At 34.0% G+C, this 25,137-nt stretch overlaps 1 protein-coding gene and 1 long non-coding RNA gene across 4 annotated transcripts in view; one reads left to right on the top strand and one right to left on the bottom strand.

Moving 5' to 3' along the window:
- LOC143253622 (transcriptional regulator Erg-like) overlaps positions 1–10,355 on the bottom strand; it is a 32,924-nt gene extending 22,569 nt beyond the window's left edge. The window contains exon 1 of the mRNA XM_076507763.1: positions 9,912–10,355. Within this exon, the coding sequence (XP_076363878.1) occupies positions 9,912–10,317 (406 nt within the window). The 5' untranslated portion in view covers positions 10,318–10,355. The remainder of the gene's footprint in view (positions 1–9,911) is intronic.
- The window catches only part of LOC143253624 (uncharacterized), a 32,807-nt gene extending 12,043 nt beyond the window's left edge, over positions 1–20,764 (top strand). Inside the window, exons 1-4 of one of the 3 annotated variants that reach the window (XR_013029738.1) lie at positions 10,300–10,441; positions 16,581–16,721; positions 17,162–17,358; positions 19,277–20,764. This is a non-coding gene — a long non-coding RNA (uncharacterized LOC143253624). Of the gene's footprint in view, positions 1–10,299; positions 10,571–16,580; positions 16,722–17,161; positions 17,359–19,276 lie in introns of those variants that run through there. The other 2 variants (XR_013029739.1, XR_013029740.1) reach the window with 2 other exon arrangements.
- The last annotated feature ends 4,373 nt before the right edge of the window (positions 20,765–25,137 follow it).

A 25,137-nucleotide genomic window follows, 5' to 3' on the forward strand; every position in this document is an offset into this window, starting at 1 on the left:
TTTCATTGAATATGGAGTTAAACTTTCATAACAAATTGCTGTGCATTTCTCCGTATATAAGGCTAACTCTGCTACAATTTATTTAATATATTTTATTCAAACCTACTTGATCTAGCAATAGAATTTCGTGCTGTCTTTCTTTGGTCAGTTTATTATACCCACACATAACTTGATTTTATTTGGATTCGGGATAAAATGTTTACCAGTATTTTGTGATGTCTGTTTTTCTTGATATGTGCACAAACTTGTAGAAAGCATCATGCCGTCTTTCTCTACATGTTCGGTTGAAACCTCATCAAAATATCATGTTCCATTTCATTGGATATAATATTAAATATTCAACAAAAGTTCATTATGTTTTATTTGATTATCTTTTAACTTCGAAATAAAAATTTGCAATGTCTACCTTTGGAAGTACAGTAACTCTTCCTTAAACTATATTGTGTCTTACTTTGAATATGGAGTTAATCTTTATGATATTTTTATCTTCGGTGTATAGGAGTGGGCAGGAAAAAGCACGTCCTGTCTGCTGTCTATCTGTTTAGTTCCTTTACATTTCACCGGAAAGCCAGTGTCAACATATTTATTGAGTAACAGTATAGCTAATCTATAGATTTAATAAGTATTCAAAAATAACTATTTATGTTCTTATTCCTAAAAGTTGCAAACTGATATACAACATTTTCTCTAAAGTAATACATTTTGTTAAATACTTATTTCTTAGAACATGTACTCAACCATCAATTTTCAAGGATATAACCCACTTTACATAGCTGGTGCCAAACATGTTTTACGTAAATAATCTTCACTTGTTATGGTCAGTACTAAAGAAGCTTGATTTAATTGTTTGTTTTGAATTAAGCATAAAACTACAATGGCCTATCCGTGCTCTACCCACCACGGGTGTCAAAACCGAGTTTCTAGAATTGTAAATCCGTAAACATACCACTGTGCCACTGGAGAGGAAGGGGGGGGCAAGAATCTTAGAAAAACGTAACAAATACTGTTTTCAGTTTCATTAAGTGGTTTGAATATTTTTGAGGTTAACGATAATAAAAGTAATGACGAAATATTAGAAAGTTGGATAAATTAGTGAAGAAACCACTAATTAGAATTAATACGTTTTTAAATAGCCTTATTTACGGTAGAAGTCTGAAGTGTTACAACATATTTATGGAATTAAAAAAGCACACCTTGTATTGATATTATAACTTATAAAATTTGTAAATCAAGTATTGCTATAAGAAGTGTGAAACTGTATAAAACGTTCAAAATTTTATATAAAGGCAATTTTCTTTAACATTGGAGTGAAGCAATGATACATCTGATATTAATAAAATAGTGATAACAAGTATAGAGGAACACAGCTTTTTAATGATCACTAAAATTTCACTATATCTATTTTATTGCAATAAAACTATCATGGAATTGAGCTGAATACTAGATGGCAGTTTCTAGGGTCGTGTAGACAGGTACTGATTTCCCATGTACTTGCAGCTGCAAAGTGAAAGAATCTTCCTTAAATGATGTTATCAGTGGTACGTTGTCTATATGGGTTCTACTTTAATCCAGTCATTTGTTTTCCTATATGATACTTTATTTTATAGAATTCTTGTTTGCTTGTTTGTTTTGAATTTCGCGCAAAACTACTCGAGGGCTATCTGCGCTAGCCGTCCCTAGATTAGCAGTGTAAGACTAGAGGGAATGCAGCTAGTCATCACCACCTATCGCCAACCCTTGGACTACTTTTTACCAACAAATAGTAGGATTGACCGTGACATTATAACGCCCCCACGGTTGAAAGGGCGAGCATGCTTGGTGCGACCGGGATTCAAACCCGCGACCTTCGGATTACGAGTCGAACACCTTAACACACTTGGCCATGCCGGTCCTTATTTAGAAGTCTTGTTTCCTTTGAATGCTTATGTAGACTTTCCATTGCTGCTATTATTGCCTTAAAACGCGGAGAAGAACATTATCCTGCCAACAGAGTTTCAAGACTGTTTCTAAGTGTCGTAATAATCTTGAAGCCTTCCTGGTTCCAAACTTAACAGTATTGGTCAATATGTTTCTTCCACCACAATAATCGCCTAATAATAAAGGTAACAGTAGTTCAGTTTGATAGGTAAGACTTCTAGATACATCTTTATTTGGAATCCTCCAAATGATGTTTAAACGAACAACAGAGGGTTAGGCTTTAAGACGAGATTGAGTTTTCATGGGTTTAAGTAAGAATTTGATGGAGACATCTTTTCGTAACTCAAGGATGTTACGTCTTGCCCAGCTATGTGACTGTTTAGATACTAACTTCAACAGGGTATCTTCTTAAAAGTATATAGTCTTACGCCATCTAGACCTGGAGTGCAATCTCTCTGGTTCTGTGTTTCTCGTTCAAGGTAATTATGTCTTCAATACCTGTAAGTATTTATAACTTGGATAAAAGCTTCAGCTTTTCGGGCATGACATCAAAGTCATATCTGTACATAATGAGATGTTGTTATTATTGTAAAAAACTGACAATGTTATCTGTTTTTTATTACTTTTCCAGCCTCAAGGTGTGAAGGCACCAGAATGAAGTATTTGTGAGATTGACCTAACTACATAATTTAATCTATTTCATGTTTTATGATTTGAAAGTTGATCACCTGTAGAGAACACAGGTTCTATTTCGTGCAGTCACTTCTCCTCTGCCCAGTATGAATCATATATATTACTTCAGCGTGGGCACTTTACATGCTTTCTAAACTTTACCACTATCAATCTTCTTCTATTATGAGGTGTTCCATTTCTACACCTTGTTGTATTGATTTTACAGAATAGTAGAGAGATTTCTGAGGATATGGGAAACGTCAGAAAGCTTGACGTCTTTGTAAAGGTTTTTATATTGCTTTGTACTACTACTTCAACCAGTTTTAATGCACTCCTAACTAACGAATTCATCACCCCGGACATTATTTCCGCTATAAAAGGAAAAACTGGCATTGAGGTTAGCAAAATTAAGGTCTAAACAGAAGTTTCTGTTACCCTGAAGTCCCATGATTTTTATTAGTTTATACAAGTTCAGCAATATGAGGTTAGTGACTATACTATGGAGGTTAGAATGTAAACCTTTGCTGCTAGAGATTTTACCTTCATCTTCGGTGGATGTATAACATTGAAATTTCCTATCAATAGATAAAGAGGAATGTTGTCAAAAAGGACAAGATGGAACCTCCAATATTTAACATGATGTGCTGTGTTATAATTCATTGAATGTGTTTGGGTAACTTCAGGCTATTTATCTAGTTGTTTGTAGATCGTAACTGTTTATCTTGATCACTAGAAACCCCCTTGAAATAAAAATGTTTCTCAGAACGGCTGGCATAGGTATTAACACCTTTATTAATAAGGAGAGAACAACGTTTTGACCTTCTTAGGCCATCTTCAGATTAAGAAAGAGAGAGTTTGAATGTGATCGTTGATAGACACGTGTCTTATGGACGATAGTGTAAACGGGTACTGTATTGTAGAGGCGTTGCAGGTGGATATTTGGTTAGTAATTAGTATAGGTATAAAGTTGTTCCTTTATATTGGTTTAATTTTGGTTTTGGTTGCTGTATAAGTAAGGTATCTTTGATTTTGTGTTTGTTTATATTTGTTTCCGTACTTATTATATGGATGTTTTCTATGATTGTTGGTTGTTTTCCAGGTAGAACTGAAAACATCTATATCCTTGAAACACCTCAAAACACTACTTTAAGCAACTTTTTCAAAGAATTTTCACACAAAACTATCAACATAATTTCACAGAAAAGAAATCTAAAAAACAACCTCACACAAAAAGGTATTAATTCTATAAACAACTTAGAACAAGAAATGAACACCAACATTCTAAAAGCAGATAAAGGCAATGCTATAGTTATAATGAACACAAATGAATAGATTAAAAAAATGAACAACGTCTTGTCAGATTCAAACAAATTTAAACTACCAGACACATATCCAACAAAAACACATGAAAACCAGTTAAAGAAAATACTGCTACAAATGAAAAAACCAACACAATTTCAGAAAACATTTATTCTTACATACGAACGACCGACTCAGGCACGCCACAACTATACGGCGCCCCAAACCTTACAAATCTGATTGTCCATTACGACTCATAATATCGACCTACGAATCATCTAACTGCAATATCGGTAAATATATAGCGTGGGAATTTTCTAAATATGTAACATCAACTAAATCATAAAGTCTTAATGGCCAGTTTTGATGTAATCTCCCTGTTCATGGAAGTCCGAACTACCGAAGCCTGCAAGAGAACTTTAGAACTTTATATCCAAGACCCCAACCCATTGTTACACATCTCCAGCAATCAATGAACCAACCATTATAGAATACACTACCACGCTTTATGTTCAATAACCAAAGCTACTTACAAATAAATGGCCTAAGTATTGGAAATCCCCGGTTACCAGTTCTAACCAAATAGCATTTCTTAACCTCAAAATCACTAGAACTGATACACAATTCAAAACAGCAATCCACAGCACAAAACTATGCTCACCCGATAAAATTAACAATGAAATCAACAAAATAAAACAACACTTCATCAACATTAAGAAATTTCCTCAAAAAACCGTGGAAAAAATTATAGGCACTCACCTAGACCAACAACAAACAACAATAAATCCCAAGATACAACAAACTATAAAACCTAAAACTGCTGCATACCATATGTTCCCGACATCAGTGAAAAATAACTAACATTTGGAAAAAACTTAAAACAAACATTCCAGTAAACATAAAATTTATTCAAAAACCAGGTACAAAACTAAAGTTCATACTGTGTAAACACTACACTGACAAACACAACACCAACATAATTTACAAAATACAATTCAACAACTGCCATGACCTCTATATTAAAGAAATAAGGAGAAAAATGGAAACTAGATTCAAAGAAAAAACACCTTTACACATTTTTAACACTGCAAATCAAATAAACACAACATAATCATAGAAAACACTCTGATATTAAGTAGAGAAACAAATATAAATGAACACAAACTCAAAGAAGTCCTACTTATACAGCAACTAAAACCAAAATTAAACCAGTATAAAGGAACAACTTTATACCTATACTAATTAATAACCTAATATCCTCCTGCAACGCCCCCTACAATACAGTACCCGTTTACACTCTTGTCCCTAAGACGTGTCCATCAACGGTCACATTCAAACTCTCCCTTTCTTATTCTGAAGATAACCTAGGAAGGTCGAAACGTTGTTCTGTCCTATCAATAAAAGTGTTAATACCCATGCCAGCCGTTCTGAGGTACAGATCATAACTTGTTTGTTCCCTTAAGAGTTATCATAATATTCATAGCAAATATTGCTGTTCTATCGAACTGTAATGTCGAATGCAGTTTCTGAGTCAGCATCTTATACGAAATTAAAACTAGTACATTTTCTTGAAAGAGTTTGATGTCACAGAATACCGAGAACTTGGACTGAAACTTCAGCAATCTATCACCATTTGAAACTGCTACGTAGAGTCTGATGCACTTTTTAATGCATCAAAAGTAATTTACCAGATTGGTGTTTATACCGTGGTTCCGTATTCTTCTCTTTCCTTTTTTGGTCCATTCAGTGAACTAACTCCAGTGGTTACACATCTGGATGCAATTTTGTGAAATATCGTTATTTTTGTTCAAAGAAATTCAGACCAATAGCTTATTAGAATTGGGCTGCCATTTTTTAGATGGAGATACACTGGGCAATATATTATAAGATTCCCATTAGAAAATTCTCCATGATACATGTTGATACGTAATATTTATAACTAATAACTACGTATTACCATGTTGTTTACATCATTTGGTTGGCCGGGCATGGCCAAGTGTGTTAAAGCGTTCGACTCGTAATCCGAGGGTCGCGGGTTCGAATCCCGGTAGCACCAAACATGCTCGCCTTTTCAGCCGTGGGGCGTTATTATGTGACGGTCAATCCCACTATTCGTTGGTAAAAGAGTAGCCCAAGAGTTGGTGATGGGTGGTGATGACTAGCTGCTTCCCTCTAGTCTTACACTGCTAAATTATGGACGGCTAGCACAGATAACCCTCAAGTAGCTTTTCGCAAAATTCAAAAACAAACAAATAATCATTTGGTAATGAAGATTAACGAAATATCCTATTCGTTTCATTATCTGTCAAACAATCCAGTATGTGTATCATTATCTAGTACAGTTTAATGACCTAAGTTGTTTTGGCTGTTTATCCCATATTCAAGAGTTTCATTCATCTTAACTACTCACACAACTAGGACGCAGATTGTCCTAATACTAGAACTGATCTTTCCAGTAAATTAATTTCTCTCTCATACTTAATGCCTCATAATCTAAAATTGAACTTAAGCTAAGCCTAACTGTAGATCTACAAATAACTAAGTGGTGGCTCTGTATTGGTCGTTAAAATATAATTCACAATTACTCTAATGTTACTAAAACTGAATATCAGATCTGTATCTATCACATGCTAACATTGTACCCTTGTATATAACTGAATACTTGTTGACGCTGTAGGTAACAAAACAAAACAGAAAAAATTTCTATATTTAAATCTTAATTGTAATAACGTATACTAAATGTATAAACGTACTTAAATTCACACATGAAATCCTGAGAGCTTATTTTCCTTACGTGTTTACTCTCTAGTGTCCTCAGAAAGCTTCATTGTATTTATAATTTAGCAGTTAGTACTGTGTAATTAAATATATATCTTATCATGTGGTAACTTAGCACACGCATTAAATAGAGATCAAAATATTCACAACAGCTTGTAAACCATTCTAAAATATTTGTATTTCAATTTTCTTTCTTTTTTGATTCCTCTAATATTAATTCTTTTTTCTTTCTACATTTTTTTCTATTTCACTACCTTTCAGTATAAAACATTTTATATAATAAACTATCCCATTTAACTAATCATTGTGATTCTCTTCCTTGGATTAGTTTGAATTGAAATTAGTTCTAATGAATTTCCAGCTTCTTTAACCATTGTAGACAAATTACAGTGTCTGAAATTTTGTGAAGAATTGTACCACAGTAAAGGAATCGCAAATATTTTATCTTTCTTCTTATTATATATTTGGTGTAAAGAAGTTGAGATCAAAAACTGCTTTTCACTGAAGACATTAAAACTAACAGTTAAAATAATTTAAAGTAAGTATACAAACGATACTGTTTTTTCATCCTCGGATCTGAACTTCTGATATTCATAGATTTCCGAAAATTTTTTGTTTACTTGATTATCAGTTCAATTTACAACATTATTCTCCCATGCTTGTCCGGGTGGTTTATGATTAGATTACTATGCTTGTTAGGTGGAGGCCGTGAGTTTAAGTCCCTTTTCACTTAAATATCTAAATTGTGTTATACAATGTTATCGGGCCCGACATGGCCAGGTGTATAAGGCACTCGACTCGTAATCTGAGGGTCGCGGTTTCGAATCCCCGTCGCACCAAACATGTTCGCCCCTTCAGCCGTGGGGGCGTTATAATGTGACGGTCAATCCCACTATTCCCTGGTAAAAGAGTAGCCCATGAGTTGGCGGTTGGTGGTGATGACTAGCTGCCTTCCCTCTAGTCGTACACTGCTAAATTAGGGACGGCTAGCGCAGATATTCCTCGTGTAGCTTTGCGCGAAATTAAAAAACAAACAAATATAATTTCACTTACATTGCAGAAATGTTTAATCCACAAATGCTTTTTGTATAACTTGCAACAAGTTCCAGATTTTGTTAAGAAGCCTCTTGTGGTTAATAGCAAACATTTTGTTCTTTGGTCAAAGATTAAATTTTGTTTATTTCCCACTATCCAATGAATTCAAGTATATCAAGTCTTTACTTTCCAGCATTTCTCCGAGATTAAGGCCAATTCATGCACTTAATATACTTTTTAGCCTTTTATTTATATTCGGTTTCCAAACAGTTCCAAATATTTACTTAACATTTCTACTTATCATCAAAGTTGTACTTTGCAACCAAAAATTATTTATTTTCGTTCAATTTTTAAAAAAATAATATTATTTCCGAAATGTTTCATTTTTCTTCATTGATGATTAGACACAGAACGCCCTCTTAGAAATAAGTGTTTCCTTATTTAAAAAAAAAAATATTTATCAACCACCTCAATTTCCAAAAGAAGATTGGGATCTGGAAAATGATTTCTAAGGTCGGGCTATATAATTAACTGTTAGTCGGTTTCACCTTCTGTCGGCAAATAATCCGGGTTTTACGCTCCAGTACACAATTATTATAATCTCATGTGAAGCCATTGAAACCTAAACTTTTTTTATTTAGCAAACGCAACGCTAGACAAAATCGCGAGCACTTACACAGTTATATTGCAAAATATTCGGGGTATAGGTTTCATTTTGATTCGCTACCCCAAAAGAGAGATATCGAACAGTTTCTACTTTTTCACAGCCGACAGATATCATAGTTCTGGTAGTCGTAATATACTTATTGAGTCAAAATACCTAATTTCTGATCAACCACTTCGTAGTTATAAGATTTATTTCCATGAATACACTTTAATTGTTATATATGTGCTGTTTTAAGACTGCTTTCATAGATTAACAAGGTTCTTCATTCTCTGTATGTTCTTATTCTTGGAATCCCTGCAGCCATCAATTAAGTCCTTTTTGATTAAAACATTTGTATGATTGTCAGGTTTTATTAGGCTGGATTATTTACAGCAGGTGTATGTGACTTGTTGGTGATACATTTCAGTGATAAATGGACATCACACAATCCTCTTGTTTTAAAATAATATATTCAAAACAGAGCTTTAAATAATTATCTTTTACGCCAAAAGTCCACACAGGCTTTAAAACTCAAATGACAGAACAAATGATTCTTCTCTATCTCTGTTATTACAATAAAAGCTGTGATACTTTCACTTGCGAAATCACCTGCTGGGCCGTGATTTAAACTTAACTTCTCTTTTTTTCACTTTTGATTTCGCTAATTTACATGCTTTCTCTCTGTATCTGCACGTGTTTATAAAAACACGACAGAAAAATCTGGAAATATCTAGCTATCTAGTAACAAAAATATTAAACACGACGAAAAACTTACAGAATTACATAACAGAACTTGTCATAATTCTAACTTTTAAAACTATTGCTAAGAAAACTAACTAATGATTAAATATTAAATCATTAAGTAAACTAAATAATAGCTCTTAAACTGAACAGTCTTATATATCTTCTATATCTTTACTTTCTAACATTTCTTCGTGATTATTAAGGCTTATTTATACACTTAACATTCTACTTAGCCTTTTATTTATGTTAAGTTTCCAAACAGTTCTAAATATTCACTTAATATTTGTACTTATCATCAAAGTTGATAATTATGTGTAAAAGAAAAAAGTCGCCTTACGACAACAGGAAATCAACGCGTCTGATCAAAGCATTTTTTTAAATTAATAGTGAAGATTGGATGAAGGACTAGACTTTCTGTGTGAAAATATAAGTAAAATGGATCTATTTTATTTTCGTAGTGCACAAAATAAATAAGGCATTGGATATTTATAGTTGTTTTGTTTTTTTGTTTTTACTTAACTGCAATCAGATGGTTTTACACTCCTGTAAAGCAGCCTCTACACAGTTGTGGTTTTAGCTAGTACACCTACCCTATGTAAAGGCCAATGTGTGTGTCACATCACGCTTGATTTCTTGAAATAGGAAGAGTCGTAAAACCTAAAATGCATTTACTCCTATAAAATACTTCGAGCATTGTTTGCCCATTATGATTTTGATGACGATGGTGAAAGGAGGCCGTTAGGGGGAATATAGTAAAATCTGTATGTACAACTGTTAGTTAGTTATTAAGAAAAAAACGAATAAAAGAGGTTTAGCTTACCAGGAGGTTGAAGATAGGAACTTATGGATTGTTCATAAGCGGTAAAAGCGACTTCATGACGAAAGCTCATTGGTTGAAGTCTTGAGATTTCGCAAACTTCTTGTTTTGTATTTCCAAGGTTATGATAGAAAGGTGGTAAGGGACAGAGAACATTTTGTACAGGTAAAGAATGGAAAGATGGTGATGTGAGGTCAACAGAATCATGGTATCTTAGTGAGCTATCGGATGGGGAGAATGACTCGTTGTTCCGACTTAAGTGACGATTGCAGGCTAAGGTAGAGAGCGGTAGAGAATCGGGTGGGTCTAGTCCTGGGATAACCCAGTATATGTTACTAGCTCCTTCTGGAGTAGGAGTTTCAGTTGGAGCATCATTATAAACACAACCGTTGTTTTGGTCGTTATACATTCTAACTACCCAGAACTTGCAAACGGAACATTTCCTGTGACATTATCGCTTGTTTCCTGGAAGTCATGGTGCTTACAGTTAAACAAACTGGGTGCAAAATACTAATCGGAAAAACACGGCGTCGGTAAGACTTAAACATTAAGTAAATATGTCACTTTATTATCATTGAAGGGCTTATTACGAAGATAAAATGAACAAACTTCAAATATAACCTTTAGGATGCTAGGAAAATGCAACTTTCATGGGAAAGATTGTAAGAAATTATTAATTTGTGATGAATGTTTATATTATTATTATTAGACTCGACATACTAATTCATTACCCTATGGGAAACTACTGCGTATAGAAAAGTTATATAAATTGCTTATTAAAATTCAGCAAGATACCAGCCTTCAAATTTTGTGCTTTAATGTATATTATTTTAAATAAAGTACTTATAGTACAAATAAAATGAAAATAGTTTAAATTATTGAAGCACTCAAGTGTCGGAATAAATACACAAAGTCGTTTCGAGCGCTGAAATTTTGATTTTCTAGTGTATGGGTACAAAAATCAGAATAGAAACTTCACAAAAAGTATTACAATCGTTTAAAAGTGATAAATTTGTCATATCTCTTAATATATATATGCTTTAGAATTGTTTATTTGCCCGTGGTCAAAACAAGTAGAAAAATACACCCCAAAACTAATTTTAATAAATATTTGAACAAGAAATAGTTTCATAGATTTGTAAAGAAAATTTTAGTTCCTTTAAAAACAAAACTCAAATTGTAATGCTGTAGTACATATGAAATGATTGTAACATGAACTTACTTTAGTCTTGGGTAGGACACATGAAATGATTGCAACATGTACTTACTTTAGTCTAGTGTAGTACAAATGATATATTGCACTTTAATGGTTTCTTTGAATTTCAACGGTAAATCACAACTCTCTTTTTGTTTTAAGCCGATCCAGATAATTCAAATTATTTCCTAGTTTGGTAAACAGAACATTACCCAGTGGCTGTGAATAAAAATTTTGCTTTATTTCTTCATTTCTGTGTGTTTCTACTTTCTTTACTGTCGAGTTCGGTGTTATTCATTACATTTCCTGAACAGGACTTTTGCTGATAGTTTTTAAACTATCTGTAGTAGATGTCAGTGGATCCGAATGCCTAACTTCACCGGAGAGGTTGAAATAAATAAATAATTACTTTGTTCTACCTCCAATTTGTCTGCTTAGTTACTTGCAATTATTTTGTTTTGAGTCAATGCTCTGTGTTTTATTGCTTCGTTCTACATATTTGTACAGCAGTCTTACATAGGTTTTGTTCGCATTTAAATTCAAATTTATACTGTAGCCTTAATCTCTCTATATTCTCTCTGAGTAGAAACTTGAACACAGCGAGTTTCAAGATGCAGCACCTAACCTAATAACAAAATCGGATTACTATTTCACTCTAAATCGTGCACGTAAACAATTTTGTTGTCCTTGCTTACTACAACACTACTAGCAAATCTTTGCTTTGAGTTAAAATAATAGAAAGTCATTAAATTTAGAGGCTGCTTCACCACAAGGTTGCAAATATTGATAGGCTATAGTTACGGGTTTATGTAAACTCTAGATACAGGACTATGTAAACTCTAGCTACAGGGTTATGTAGACTCTAGTTACAGGGTTGTGTATACTCTAGTTATATGGTTATGTAGACTCTAGGTATGGTTATGTAGACTCTAGATACAGGGTTATGTAGACTTTAGATATAGGGTTATGTAGACTTCAGATACAGGGTGGTGTAGACTCTAGTTATATGGTTATTTAGACTCTAGATACAGCGTTATGTAAACTCTAGCTACAGGGTTAGGTAGCCTTAAAATACAGGGTTATGTAAATTCTAGTTATGTGGTTATGAAGACTCTAGATACGGGGTTATGTAGACTCTAGATACATGGTTATGTAGACTCTAATTACAGGGTTATGTAGAGTCAAGATACAAGGTTACGTAGACTAGTAACAAGGTTATGTAGACTCAAGTTACAGGGTTATGTAGACTCTAGATACAGCATTATGTAGACTCTAGTTACAGGGTTAGGTAGACTCTAGTTATATGGTTATGTAGACTCTAGATACAGTATATCGTACCTCTGGTTTAATTCTTATTTCACTGCTATGTTGGTAGTAGTGTTCTTCCTTAGAAGTACATTAACTGTAATAAATGGTCTTCACTTTATATTCTGTTTGAAGTTGAAACTATTAACAAGCTAAGCCACTTAGCTTATACTAGCCACTTCAGGCAATCAATTCCTTGGTAAGTTTCAAGAAAAGTCAAGGTCCTGTTTCACACAGTTGTGTATCAGTGTTGCAAACACGTCGTGTGACTGCTGGATTGCGAGCTACTAGACAATCACTGGAAATTTATGCAGTTTTTCTCACCTTCAAAGAAAACAGTTGGCTGTACCATTGGCCTCTGGTCTCCCTGCAAGCACCTGCTGCTTGACCTGGTGGTAAAATATCTATGAATGGCAGGTTTTATCCTCCAAAAATATATCTAAAAGTCTATCGTCTTCTTTCTAAACTGAGAACTTTAGGATATAATCTTAAATCTGAGAAAATACGTCGACAATTTGAAAAATAGAAACGTTATTATCTGACGAAATTCGAAAAAAATAGCTTAGCATACTTATGGCTCACCCAAACTTTACAAGGAAAACTAACATCATTTTAAATTATTTTGGTCATTTGCACGAAACTGAAACTGTATCAACTTACATTAGAGAAACAGATTTAAAAATCCTTTTTTCACATTTTACAAAAATATGTACAATCATTCTTCGTCACGCGGATTCTTCTCCCTTCAATTTCACAGACTTTAAAATTCATAAAATGTATGTTTATTTATGAACTGAAGTCTCGACTTACTGTATGTGTTGTTTTTTTTTATAGCAAAGCCATATCGGGCTATCTACGGAGCCACCGAGGGGAATCGAACTGCTGATTTTAGTATCGTAAATCCAGAAACATACTACTGTACTAGCGGAGATCTCTCAGCTTTTTAAAAAATTAGTAATTTTTTAATTTTGAAGTTTTCTCCTCATCTCATGCTTATTCTTTAAAAAAATATCAAGATTTTCCTTAAACACAAAAAATTGATATTTTAGGTTACTTTTTAAATTTTGATGTAAGTAGTCACTACATTCAAGTTGTTGTTATCCACTTTATACACTGCGTTCTTGAATGTTATCAAAATATATTATTACTATGTTTGATGTTGTCGTTCCTAAAGATTTTTACTTAAATTATGTTACCTGTTGATCCCATTTCTACTTTGACTTTTTTTTTTAATATTGTACAAAGCTATCTGTGCTAGCCTTCCATAATTTAGTAGTGAAAAACTAGAGGGAAGGGAGCTAGTAATTACCACCTATCACCAACTTTTAGACTACTATTTTACCAATGAATAGTGGGACTAACTGTCACAATATGACGCCCTTACGGCTAAAAAGGGTAAGTATGTTTGGTGGGATGGGGATTGGAACACATGTGAGTCAAGCGCCACAACCATCTGGCCATGCCGGGCAGTTCTACAATGAAGTTTCTTTTGCAAGCCAGAGAAGCCTGTTGGTTCTCACTGCTCAAATGCGTAAGCAAAGTATCAGATGTAACTGTCAGACGAAAATTTCAAAGTAGTTGATGTTATTACTTTGGTCCACTTGGCTTTTGGAAACCAGAAAAGACTGTTGGTTCTCACTGCTAAAGGTGTTAGCAAAATATCAGATGTAACTGTCAAATGAAAATTTTAAAGTAGTTGATGTAGTTACGTAGGTATCTATCTATATATCCATTGTAAACTGTCAAAAGCTCCTACAATCTAGTGTACACAGATAAAATACAAAGTTGTATGTTAATGTATACATTTACTTGAAATTAAATTAAGTTTAACTAGACTATTCAATATTCTTAACAGTATTTCTAGTAGTGTTTTGGTCACAATGTGACTCGCTACAGAAAATGTAAGGAAATAATGACTGACTAATGGTTCTGGCCACTTTTGTATGATAAAGACAGAAATTTTGTCAAAGAATCTAGAACCACAACTTTATATAAGACACATGATGTTTGTACGCTGCATGGCGTTTTTGCACATCGCTGAAAATAATTCAGGGTTAGTGAATTCCTAGTATTTTCTATGCGTTCTGAACTCATCCAGTCGCAGATAATCCTTTACACGTGATCACATGACACCTTGAGAACTCTGTTTTCCTTCCTACAGTTTTTCAAGATATGTGGCACTCTTTTGAACTGATTTCTAGACTACATTTCTTCATTTATATAGACATCATGTCAGCTTCATAACTTAAGCAAGGCCTGGTTACTGACATATGAAAGACCAGTTAGTATTTTGATAAAGTTAGATATTTTGTTAGTATTTTCCTTAAGTGTATCGCGGCTCATTATAAAGATATTTGCTTTTTCTTGTCTTCCAGAATTTATCTGTGTCGATGATTCTAGTTTTCTCCCACTTTATTCTGTGTCCAGTTGACGTGGCGTGCTCTGCAACGGCTGAATTATGTGCTTTTATGAGTCTTGTACCATCTTTGTTCTTTTATTCTTCCTCGAGTTTTCTTCCCGTTTCTCCAATGTATGTTTCCTTACAAGAACATGAATCTCTAAATACACTTCTTAGTAACATTTATTTTCTACTACTATTATTATTACCTTGTTACGAGTTATTGTCATTGCAATCTCTCAGATAGTCTAATATGCTGTTTAAAGCTTTATATGGGTCTTTTGTTATTGTACTATTTATATTGGTGTTTACTATATTAACATTGTCTCATGGTATGTGTATAATGATATTGGTATCATATCTCACTTGTATGGGCTATTGCATAAGTGGAGGTTATGTAACTCTACTGAATAATATTAAGTTATAGTAGTGAGTTGTTACAGCTGGTGTTAGTTTTTGTATGTCTGCAGTCATATCAGACACCAGAGGAGATAGTTATTCCCCATTTTCGCGTCCAAAGAATGACGCCACACGCTGAGTGGTTGATTCAGGAATGGGGAAAGGAAGAAGGAAATTCAATTATAACATCCTTGATGTCATAATTCTAAATTTTTTCCACTAGAAGGCAAATTTTATGAGTATTGTATACATTTCACATGGATCTAATTGTCCATCTTCACGGGATTATCTTGACGAGTTTACAGATGAGCTAGACAGACACTGTGTAACGTCGTAGATCAGTGATACTGTAAAAATCTACGAATAGCTATGCGACGACAAAATGTCACGCTGTAAAATTCAATATTTATTTTCAATGAAATGTGTGATAACTAGTATAGTCAGTCCTTTTCAGCCTCCAATAACTGTGAGTAATCATAAGAAGATTTGTAGAAATGTAAAGACATGGACCATTTACAATAAGGAGGAAAAGAAGAATTATCGTCCAGATTACACCAAACAACACATCTTTCCAGAGTTTAACACTCTTCCGCATGGATTCTGATTTTTCATCTAATGAAATTAACTCCTCGTCATGGTCTATGGCAGGGGTGGGCAACTCCATGGCCACTAGCCACATGCGGCCAGTGGATAGCACAATTGTGACCAGCTCGAGATTAGAAATCAACTTTTTCCATCATTTATTTTTTTATCGCATATTTGGCAATCAGCAACTGCACTGCTTCACGTCATCGCTATTGTCGCGCACTTCATCATTGTCAAAGACTCCGCCCATTTTGTAATGTCAGTCTGGTTTAGATGTTTTTAATCGAGTGTGTATTATTTTGCATGCACTTGATATTTGATATTTGAATTTTTCCATGATCCGTTTCAATTTGACTTCGGAAATTTAAGTAAGGAAATGACATATTTTTTGTCTTTGAATAAGTGTGGATTTGAAGACGAGATGCTTACCCTGCAAAGTGTAGAACACATAAAAGGTAAACAAAAATGTTCTTTCAGAGATATGTGGCTCACTATTCTGACAAATGAGAGCCTTTCAAATTTAAAGATATTAATTTCAAAATTATTTTACATCTTTAGATCCACATTAGTGTATGAGTCAACATTTACTACGCTAGATTTTCTCAAGTCTAGATACAGATCTCGGCTTACTCACATAAATTTAGAGGCAGGGCTAAGATGCACATTAAGCATAAATATCAAGCCAAATTTCACGAAACTTGTTGATGAAAACCCCCATCAATTTTCACATTGAAGGTTAGTCGAAATGGGATTATTTTGATTAAACTAATATCTTTCTTTTTTTTAATAGTGTGGCGAACGTTGTTTTCATTAGCCACAGCTGTGGCCACTATGAAAAATAAGTTGCCCACCCCTGGTCTAGGAACTGAAAAAAAGGCATGTGGGACCTTGGGGGCAGATCCCAAATGTACTCAAACATTATATATATAAGGTGAGTTCCTGTTTCATTTATTTCTCATTAGAGTTTGAAATAGATAACCGTCTGCTTCATCTTTTTATGTGTTTAAGTGTCATTTTCAATAGGAAATGGTAAATCACACTTTGAAGGTAAAGTTGTAGCTTATCATCGTGAAGTAATTTATCCTAGTCCTGAAAACATCATATGGTTTTATGGTGAAATTTAACCACTGTGTACAAATTAATGCAAAATATTCTCAGCATGCAATTTGTCGAAGACTTACCTGAACATTTTCAGGATTATTTACGGTCTGATAAATCAAATATTTTTAAGATGAAGAAAATAAAGTGTCTCAACTTTCCACATGTGGAAGTCACCATTTAAATTTATTAATGTTTTATAGTGTACAGAATCTATTTCATGAGGGTAGAGAAATGGATGACATTAGTTTAAATTCTCAATACACTATTTAGTTGAAGAATGCCAGAAAGAAATCTCCGTCGAATGTTTCAGCAAGACTAATGTTTCCATCACGTATCAAATGTTTTGAAGAAGCTTATCAAGACGTAACGAGACAACCATATGGATACTTACACATCGATTTGAAACTGCAAACGCCTGAACAGATCTGTCTGAGGACTGGACTTATTCCTGTAGATAAAGTTATAGTGTAAGTACAAAAGTAATTTAAAACTATTGTTTAACACTATATTTAGCCATTTATTACACTATGTAACAAAATTTTTACTTTTTCCTGTTCCTGGGCAGAAAGTGTTATTTCCCAATTGCTCATGCCTAACGCAAATGGAAAAGACCTATTTTTGTCTTCAAACTTTGCTTTTGTGGCCTGGAAACGAATAACGAAAACTTGATGGGAGACTATATTTGGGGGCTGAAACGTGAAAGTGATTTACATTGCAGTCGCAAATCTCGATAAACTATTAACTTCTAAACATTTTTTGTTTATTTTTGTATAACTTTAGTATAAATATATGTAAATCTTGATTCATATGTTGTTTTATTCAGACCTTATGTAAATGAAAATGTGCAAATTTGCCATTTTTACACAGAAAATAGGTTTCTAAATTTCATTATCCAGGTCACAAAAACAAAGTTTGAAGGAAATAATGGCCATTCTCTGTACTTTTACAACATAAGCAATTTAGATATAACACATACTATCCAGGAACAAAATTTGTGTTACATAGTGTTGTTATGGCTGCAACAGTAATAAAACTGAAAGGATCTCAGTAGAGGAACGGACAACATGTAATTAAAGAACTTGAATCGAAATGTTTAATTATTGAACTTATATAAGCGTGCTTTTGTTTAAACAAATATTTTCGACTAAATATCTTTCGGACGCTGATTTGTCTGTGTAATTATGTGACACAGTACATTCATAACATTCCGATTTGTCTGTGTAATTAGGTGACACAGTACATTCATAACATTCCAATTTATCTGTGTAATTAGGCGACACAGTACATTCATAACATTCCGATTTGTCTGTGTAATTAGGTGACACAATACATTCATAACATTCCATGGAAATCTAGTAATATTGACTATCCCTACCTGTGGAATGTGGCTATATAGTTGAGAGAGAAGTTTACAAAGAGGAAAGAGAAAACAGAGATATTACCAAGTCTGTTGAAAATTTCGTCTTAGAATCTGTAATTGTTTGAGTGCTTCAAAGCTAATCAACTTCCAAAATCGAGTCTTCTTGTCTATTTAATGGCAATATTTCTTGTCACTGTAGAGTAAAAAAGAGTGGATGTTATATCTAAATATGTGTAACAAATAAACAGTTTTTATTTCTTTTCATTTATTCTCCGTGAGACTTAGGAATAAACAACATCAAGAGTTTCTCTGTGCATTACCTAAAGCTACACGTAAACTGATTAAATGAAAGTTTGAAGAAGCTAAAATGAATTTATTGCGAGTATTTGTGAACGTGCTTTAAATGTTTTAAAAAATAACGTTCTCATGACGAACTTACAAAAGTAGAAAAGTAGAGGATAAAAGATGTGTAGATTAACCTCGGGGAGGCTGCAAAGGTGAAACATTGGTTAAAATAATAAAACAAATATATATATCATATATATGGAGTGTAAGTGACGTTTTTTTTCTAAATTTGGCTGTCAAGAAAACATCAGTTAAACCGAAAAGAAACTTGTTAACAGAGAATGGAGGGTTTTAACCATTATTCGTTGTACAAGTACTTTTCATTATTTGGTAGTTTGGGAGGACGAGCTGTTGGTAAATTTGAGAAAATCTAAAAATAAGTCAAAACTAATTATCCTCGTTCCAGAAGAACTCGTACATTATCTTTATCCATCCACAGTTTATGAGAGGCCTCTACATGAGGTATTAAACTTTACAGGTAACGACATGAAATCAGTCAAACAAAATGATACATTACCTTTAGATGATAAAGTAAAGATAAACGTTATCAGATCTTTCATTCACAAGCACTTGAATCCGTTAAAGTTAGAATGGAAACACCGAATCATAAAGTTTGTCGATAGTGTTTCTCATAAATACAAAACGAAAACTGAAATTTTACCAAACTTGATATGTTCCAGTGTAGATCTGACGTGGAATGATCGTGGAGAATTAGTGATTAGTGGAAGATTCGTCCCAAACAGTAATATAATCATCCTAACGTACGAAGTGCTACGAAAATGAAAGAATTTTAACCCTACAGGAAGGAAATAATTTGCAGATTGATTATCAAATATGAATATTCCCTAAGAAGTTGTTCGAAATGTAGACAAGTGGAAGTATATGAAACATGATACACATGATAAAAGACCTAAACGTACTGTATCAAAATGAGGTCATTTTAAATAAAGTGTTATAGTATTATGCATCACTTGGGTCTTGACTGTTGTCATAAACCGTTGTTAGCATTGTAAACTAATAATATCTTGACTCGTTTAAGAATTAATATCGTCTATTGTAAATTATTACCACTGTCACTAAGAAACCTTATGGTAAAAAAATTAAATAAAAGTAGACGATGTAGAAAATAATGTGTGATAAAACCCTACAATCTATTTATGTGCTTGGATTGACAGATAAAATATTTATGATTACCAGATAATAGAGGGAAATCCATCAATATATAAGCTGCAAGACTATCTAGGGTAAAAATTAAATGGAACATTTTATGAATCTGAACTACAAAGAGTTGTAAAGTCTCTCGTTGACGTCTATTCTGTAGAAGAAATATTACTGAACGAGGAAGAAGCAAAAACAAACAACATTTTGTAAAATGGAATTGCTATCCTGATAAATTTAATAGTTGGATTCCTCAAACATACCTCAATCGCCTGCCGTCATAAAATATTACGTATAGCTTATTTTTGCCATTCAACATGGATGACATGTACGTGACGCTAACTAGTAATAGTTTTATGAATTATTTTGCTAATAATACTTTGGCACACTCATCTTCCGGAATCTATGAGCATGAAAGGCTAGTGAGAAGTGGTCTTGACTGAACTACAGTATCCACACAATGGGAATAATGTACTTGACAGTACAGCATGGGTCACCGTCTTTACTGGCTTTGATGCCCGCTATAAAATAAGTTATATCAGACCAAGTCATTATAAAAAGCCTCAAGATTTAATTAGAATAGGCCTGGCATGGCCTAGCGCGTTAAGGCGTGCGCTTCGTAATCTGAGGGTCGCGGGTTCGCGCCCGAGTCGCGCCAAAACATGCTCGCCCTCCCAGCCGTGGGGGCGTTATAATGTGATGGTCAATCCCACTATTCGTTGGTAAAGAAGTAGCCCAAGAGTTGGCGGTGGGTGGTAATGACTAGCTGCCTTCCCTCTAGTCTTACACTGCTAAATTAGGGACGGTTAGCACAGATAGCCCTCGAGTTGCTTTGTGCGAAATTCCAAAACAAACAAACAAATAATTAGAATAATAATCATATTAATATAAATACGTCATGATCAGGCAAAGTTCCTGTATTTAGCTGTGATTCGTTCACCAGACCAGTAAGTGCGATTTTGAAAGATGGAACTTATATATTATCTGCACTACTCGGTTTGTTTGTTTGTTTTTTTGAATTTCGCACAAAGCTACTCGAGAGCTATCTGCGTTAGCCGTCCCTAATTTAGCAGTGTAAGACTAGAAGGAAGAAAGCTAGTCATCACCACCCACCGCCAACTCTTTGGCTACTCTTTTACCGATTTTATGATTAACAATTGGGAAACGGTTTACCTTATTATGCTGGTAGTCAAAGTCAACGCAGTCATGGATTGGGAGACATTTTGAGTAATTTGTTTCGTTAAGCTATACCATTTCTTAAGAAAGGAGCATTAGTCTTAGGAATATAAGCTGTTCAGTCAGGTATAAATTTAGCATCTGATGTCATACAAGAGACCCTTTTGTCAGTGCTGGAAAAATACAAGCATAACAAGGAGCTCAGAATCTAGCTGGAGAATATTTAAATAATAAAACGTAGAACCATAAAGGTCCTGTTTTCTGAAGCTACAAAACAAAAGCACCTACTCCAGTTTCTTTTGACAAGTAAACATAACTCTTCTGCCACATGAAAAGTTCTTTTAGTGAACAAAGTCTGAGTCAGATTTATCTTCTCTTCCTCTCACACAAACGGTGATTGAAGAAGATCAGTGGATTGAATTTTATTCTCTTTCTTAAGGAGATGAATACTTAGATCTGGCGTAATTGTATATTCGTGTAAAGGCAAAAGTTGTGAAGCCTTATGGAACCAATACAGAAAAGGATGAAGATGTCTCTGCACCTGTTACTTTGTTATTTCATTCTCTATTTCTTCAAGCTGATGACAAATCGATTTCATCTTACAACCTTTACACATATAAGGCCCGTATAGAAGCTTTACTGAGCTATAATAATGAAGCTAAGAGAAGTCATTTGACATCATCCATATGAATAAAAGACACAGCAGGTAGTCAATCAGCCAACATGATTGGTTGTCTACATTCAGATATCTTTGTACAAAAGAATTTCTTACCTAATGATGTAAGTTCAAAACTCTGACTCCCATGAAGTAAAGATTCTTCTTGTATTATGTCAAATGATGAATCAGGATTTAAAATTGCACTGCAGCATTATTCTATCGATGTCAGAAAAGTCAGGATGAGCCATTAGTTGTTCTGTCACATGCTAAAGCATTTCAGAAAGGAACAGCTTAATATCCTTTCAGATGTACAATATAATATCATTTTAAATTTCACAGGGAAACTTACAAGCATTTATTGATAATGCTTTTTAGGTCAAATTTCTAAACATCTTATTATCAGATCTGTTGATAATGATGAATTTAATGGACCTTTGAAAAAAAATCTATACAATTTCAATAATACAGTATCAATTTTGTGGCAATCAGCATGGGTGTAAAACAAATTCACACTTGACCTTTAAAGTCAGATTTTGATGCTTAGCCAATTGCGTGAAAGTACGAAACATTATTTAGTGAGACTGGAAAACAACTTAAAAATCAAAGAATTGATATAAAAGATGACGAATTCTTGGGAGATATACACTCTTCGATCTTACACCGGTTTTATTTGGTGGAGATTCTCACTTTAATTTGATGAAACGGGGATATTTACGAAATGAAAACGATTTTGTATTGCCTTATTCAACACTATAACAGATATCTAAGAAGCTATGAACACTATAAACATGTATTTGATACTTTTGCAAGACTTGCATACATGAAAAAAAAAGATTGGAGGTGTATTTGCTAGTGATCAACTACCTAATCATACAGAAAAACGATTATACATCATCAACCTGGATCCAAGTCATAAACCTCACGCCGAACTTTCCCTTGGGCATGAGTTCACTCTCTTCTGCTACTGTTTTTGTTTGTCCCTTGTTTTCTGCTCATCTCATACTATTTATATATTTATTAGTAAGTCGTCTGCTTGCTATATTCTCGATATTAATTAGTTATAAACAAAACTTCCAATAATCGTCTACTTTTTACTCTCTTTTAATAAAACCTAAAGAATCACAAAATATTCATTCACAAAATAAACTGAATACAAACATCTACAGTAAACACTCTTTTAATGTTATCATTATATACTCACAACATTGTTTTTCAGACTACGTGTCACTATAATTTATGAAACACTACGTTTCTTCCACTCTCTGCACAGTACATCTGAGTCTAATATATATATATATCACATACTCATTTGCTCGTTGCAATGCTTTGTTTCTAAGCGTGATTTCTGACGTATCATTCTTTTGTTTGCTAATAACATAAGTCACACATGTTGCCTCATTACCACCCTCATTATCTTTTCACATCTCTTTAATCTTTTCATTTGTCTCAACATTTCTATATTAGAATGCTTTCTACCTGATTTATGTTTAGCTTTAAATATAATGCTGCTCAACATTTCTTTTCATGAGTGCATGACTGAATAATTCATATCTTACTTAACTGTCTACTCTGATCATCTAAAACGTGTTATTTTACTTTCTCATCTAATTGTGATAGAATTGTTCGTATAGTAAAACTCGAATTGTCTGTCCTTAAAATAAACTCCTTAGTGAAATAAAAATAACTCAAAATTGGTGACTTTAATAACGAAAGTAGTAACTTTTCTAATGCGTTTTTTAACTTACCTGTTTAATAAGAGCTTAAACCTTTTTAGCTAATTTTGTTAATTGAAAGTATTGCTGGCATCGCAAAATGTGAAATACATCTTCTATAACATATTATGAATCCTAAAAATAGACCTTTTTGAGCCCTAAGTGACACAGCACAAAGTATGAGGACTTCTAGTGCTAGAAATCAGGATTCAATAATCCTAGTGGGCACAGTACAGATGATTAACTACAAACGAGCAAATAAAATACTGTTTTTGGTACTAGAAAAATATTTCATACTTCTAACTTCTAACTTTTAGTATGGTTTTTATACTTCATACAGTTATCGCGAAACATAGATAATCTATTTCTTTTTGTCAGAAAATGACATCTAGTTAGCTTTAAGTTAACTTGCCTTTCTTAATGAGTCAGTTACACTTCTGGCCAAAATCTGAAGGCCAATGAACATAAAGAAAAAATATGCATTTTGCGTTGTTAGACTCAACCACTTACTTGAGTAGAGCTTCGAAAGACAAAAATAAGAAAAGAGAAAATAAAAATATAAGACTATTTTAGCATTTACTAGGAAAAATGTGAACACTATGAAATTAGTCTAAATACTAGCTGGTCAAAAGTTTAAGACCATACTGAAACGAAACGTTAATAGGTAAATACAAAACGAAATTTAGTCATTTATGTTCAAGCATTAGCGTTGTCAAAATCTCCCAATGACATCTTCTGTGTTACATTATGTAAAAACATGGCAAAGGCTAAAAAGTTGACAAAGTTTGAACGTGGCAGAATTGTCGAGCTGCAAAAGCAAGGTCTCTCTCAACGTCCCATCGCTAGTGAGACTGGGCGGAGTAAAACTGCTGTTGCAAATTTCTTAAAAGACCTTGAAGGATATGGAACGAGAATTTCAAGTGGTCGGCTCAAGAAAATTTCGCCGGCGTTGAGCAGGAGGATTCGATGGGTTGTCCGGCAAGACACCAAACGATCATCGAACCAGAATAAGGCCCTTACGGACGCAGAATGCAGCCTTAGAACAATAAGACGGCATCTACGAGAGAAAGGCTTTAAAAACCGTAAACGTCTTCAAAGGCCACCACGCCTCCTTCCACACCACGAAACAGCTCAGTTAAACTTTGCTGAGAAGCATCAAACATAGGACGTAGAAAAGTGGAAGAAGGTTTTGTTCTCATGAGAAAACATTTAACCTCGATGGTCCAGATGGCTTCCAACGTTACTGGCACGATAAGGATATCCCACCGAAGACATTTTCTACGCGACACAGTGGAGAAGGTTCCATCATGATCTGGGGTGCTTTCTCCTTCCATGGAACAATGGAGCTTCAGGTTATGCAGGGGCGTCAAACAGCGGCTGCCTACATTGGCATATTGGAGAGAGCATTCTTATTGACTGAAAGCCCTCGCTTGTGTGGAAATGACTGGATCTTTCAACAGGAAAACGCTGCAATCCACAATGCTTGCAGGACAAAGGACTTTTTCATTGCGAATAACGTGATTCTTTTGGACCATCCAGCGTGTTCGCCCGAACTGAACCCCATTGAAAATGTTTGGAGGTGGATGGCAAGAGAAGTCTATAGAAATGGACGTCAATTCCAAACAGTGCATGATCTTTGTGAAGCCATCTTCACCACTTGGAATAACATTCCAGTCAGCCTTCTGCAAACGCTTATATCGATCACGCCAAGCAAATGTTTGCAGTTATTCGCAATGACGGCCGTGCAACTCACTACTTAGACCTCTTGTTGGGCATTTCCTACCCTGTTTAGGACTTCTTTTTGGTATGGTCTTAAATATTTGACCAGCTAGTATTT

This window comes from Tachypleus tridentatus, chromosome 6, assembly GCF_004210375.1.
Source record: "Tachypleus tridentatus isolate NWPU-2018 chromosome 6, ASM421037v1, whole genome shotgun sequence".
NCBI classification, from domain to species: Eukaryota; Metazoa; Arthropoda; class Merostomata; order Xiphosura; family Limulidae; genus Tachypleus; species Tachypleus tridentatus.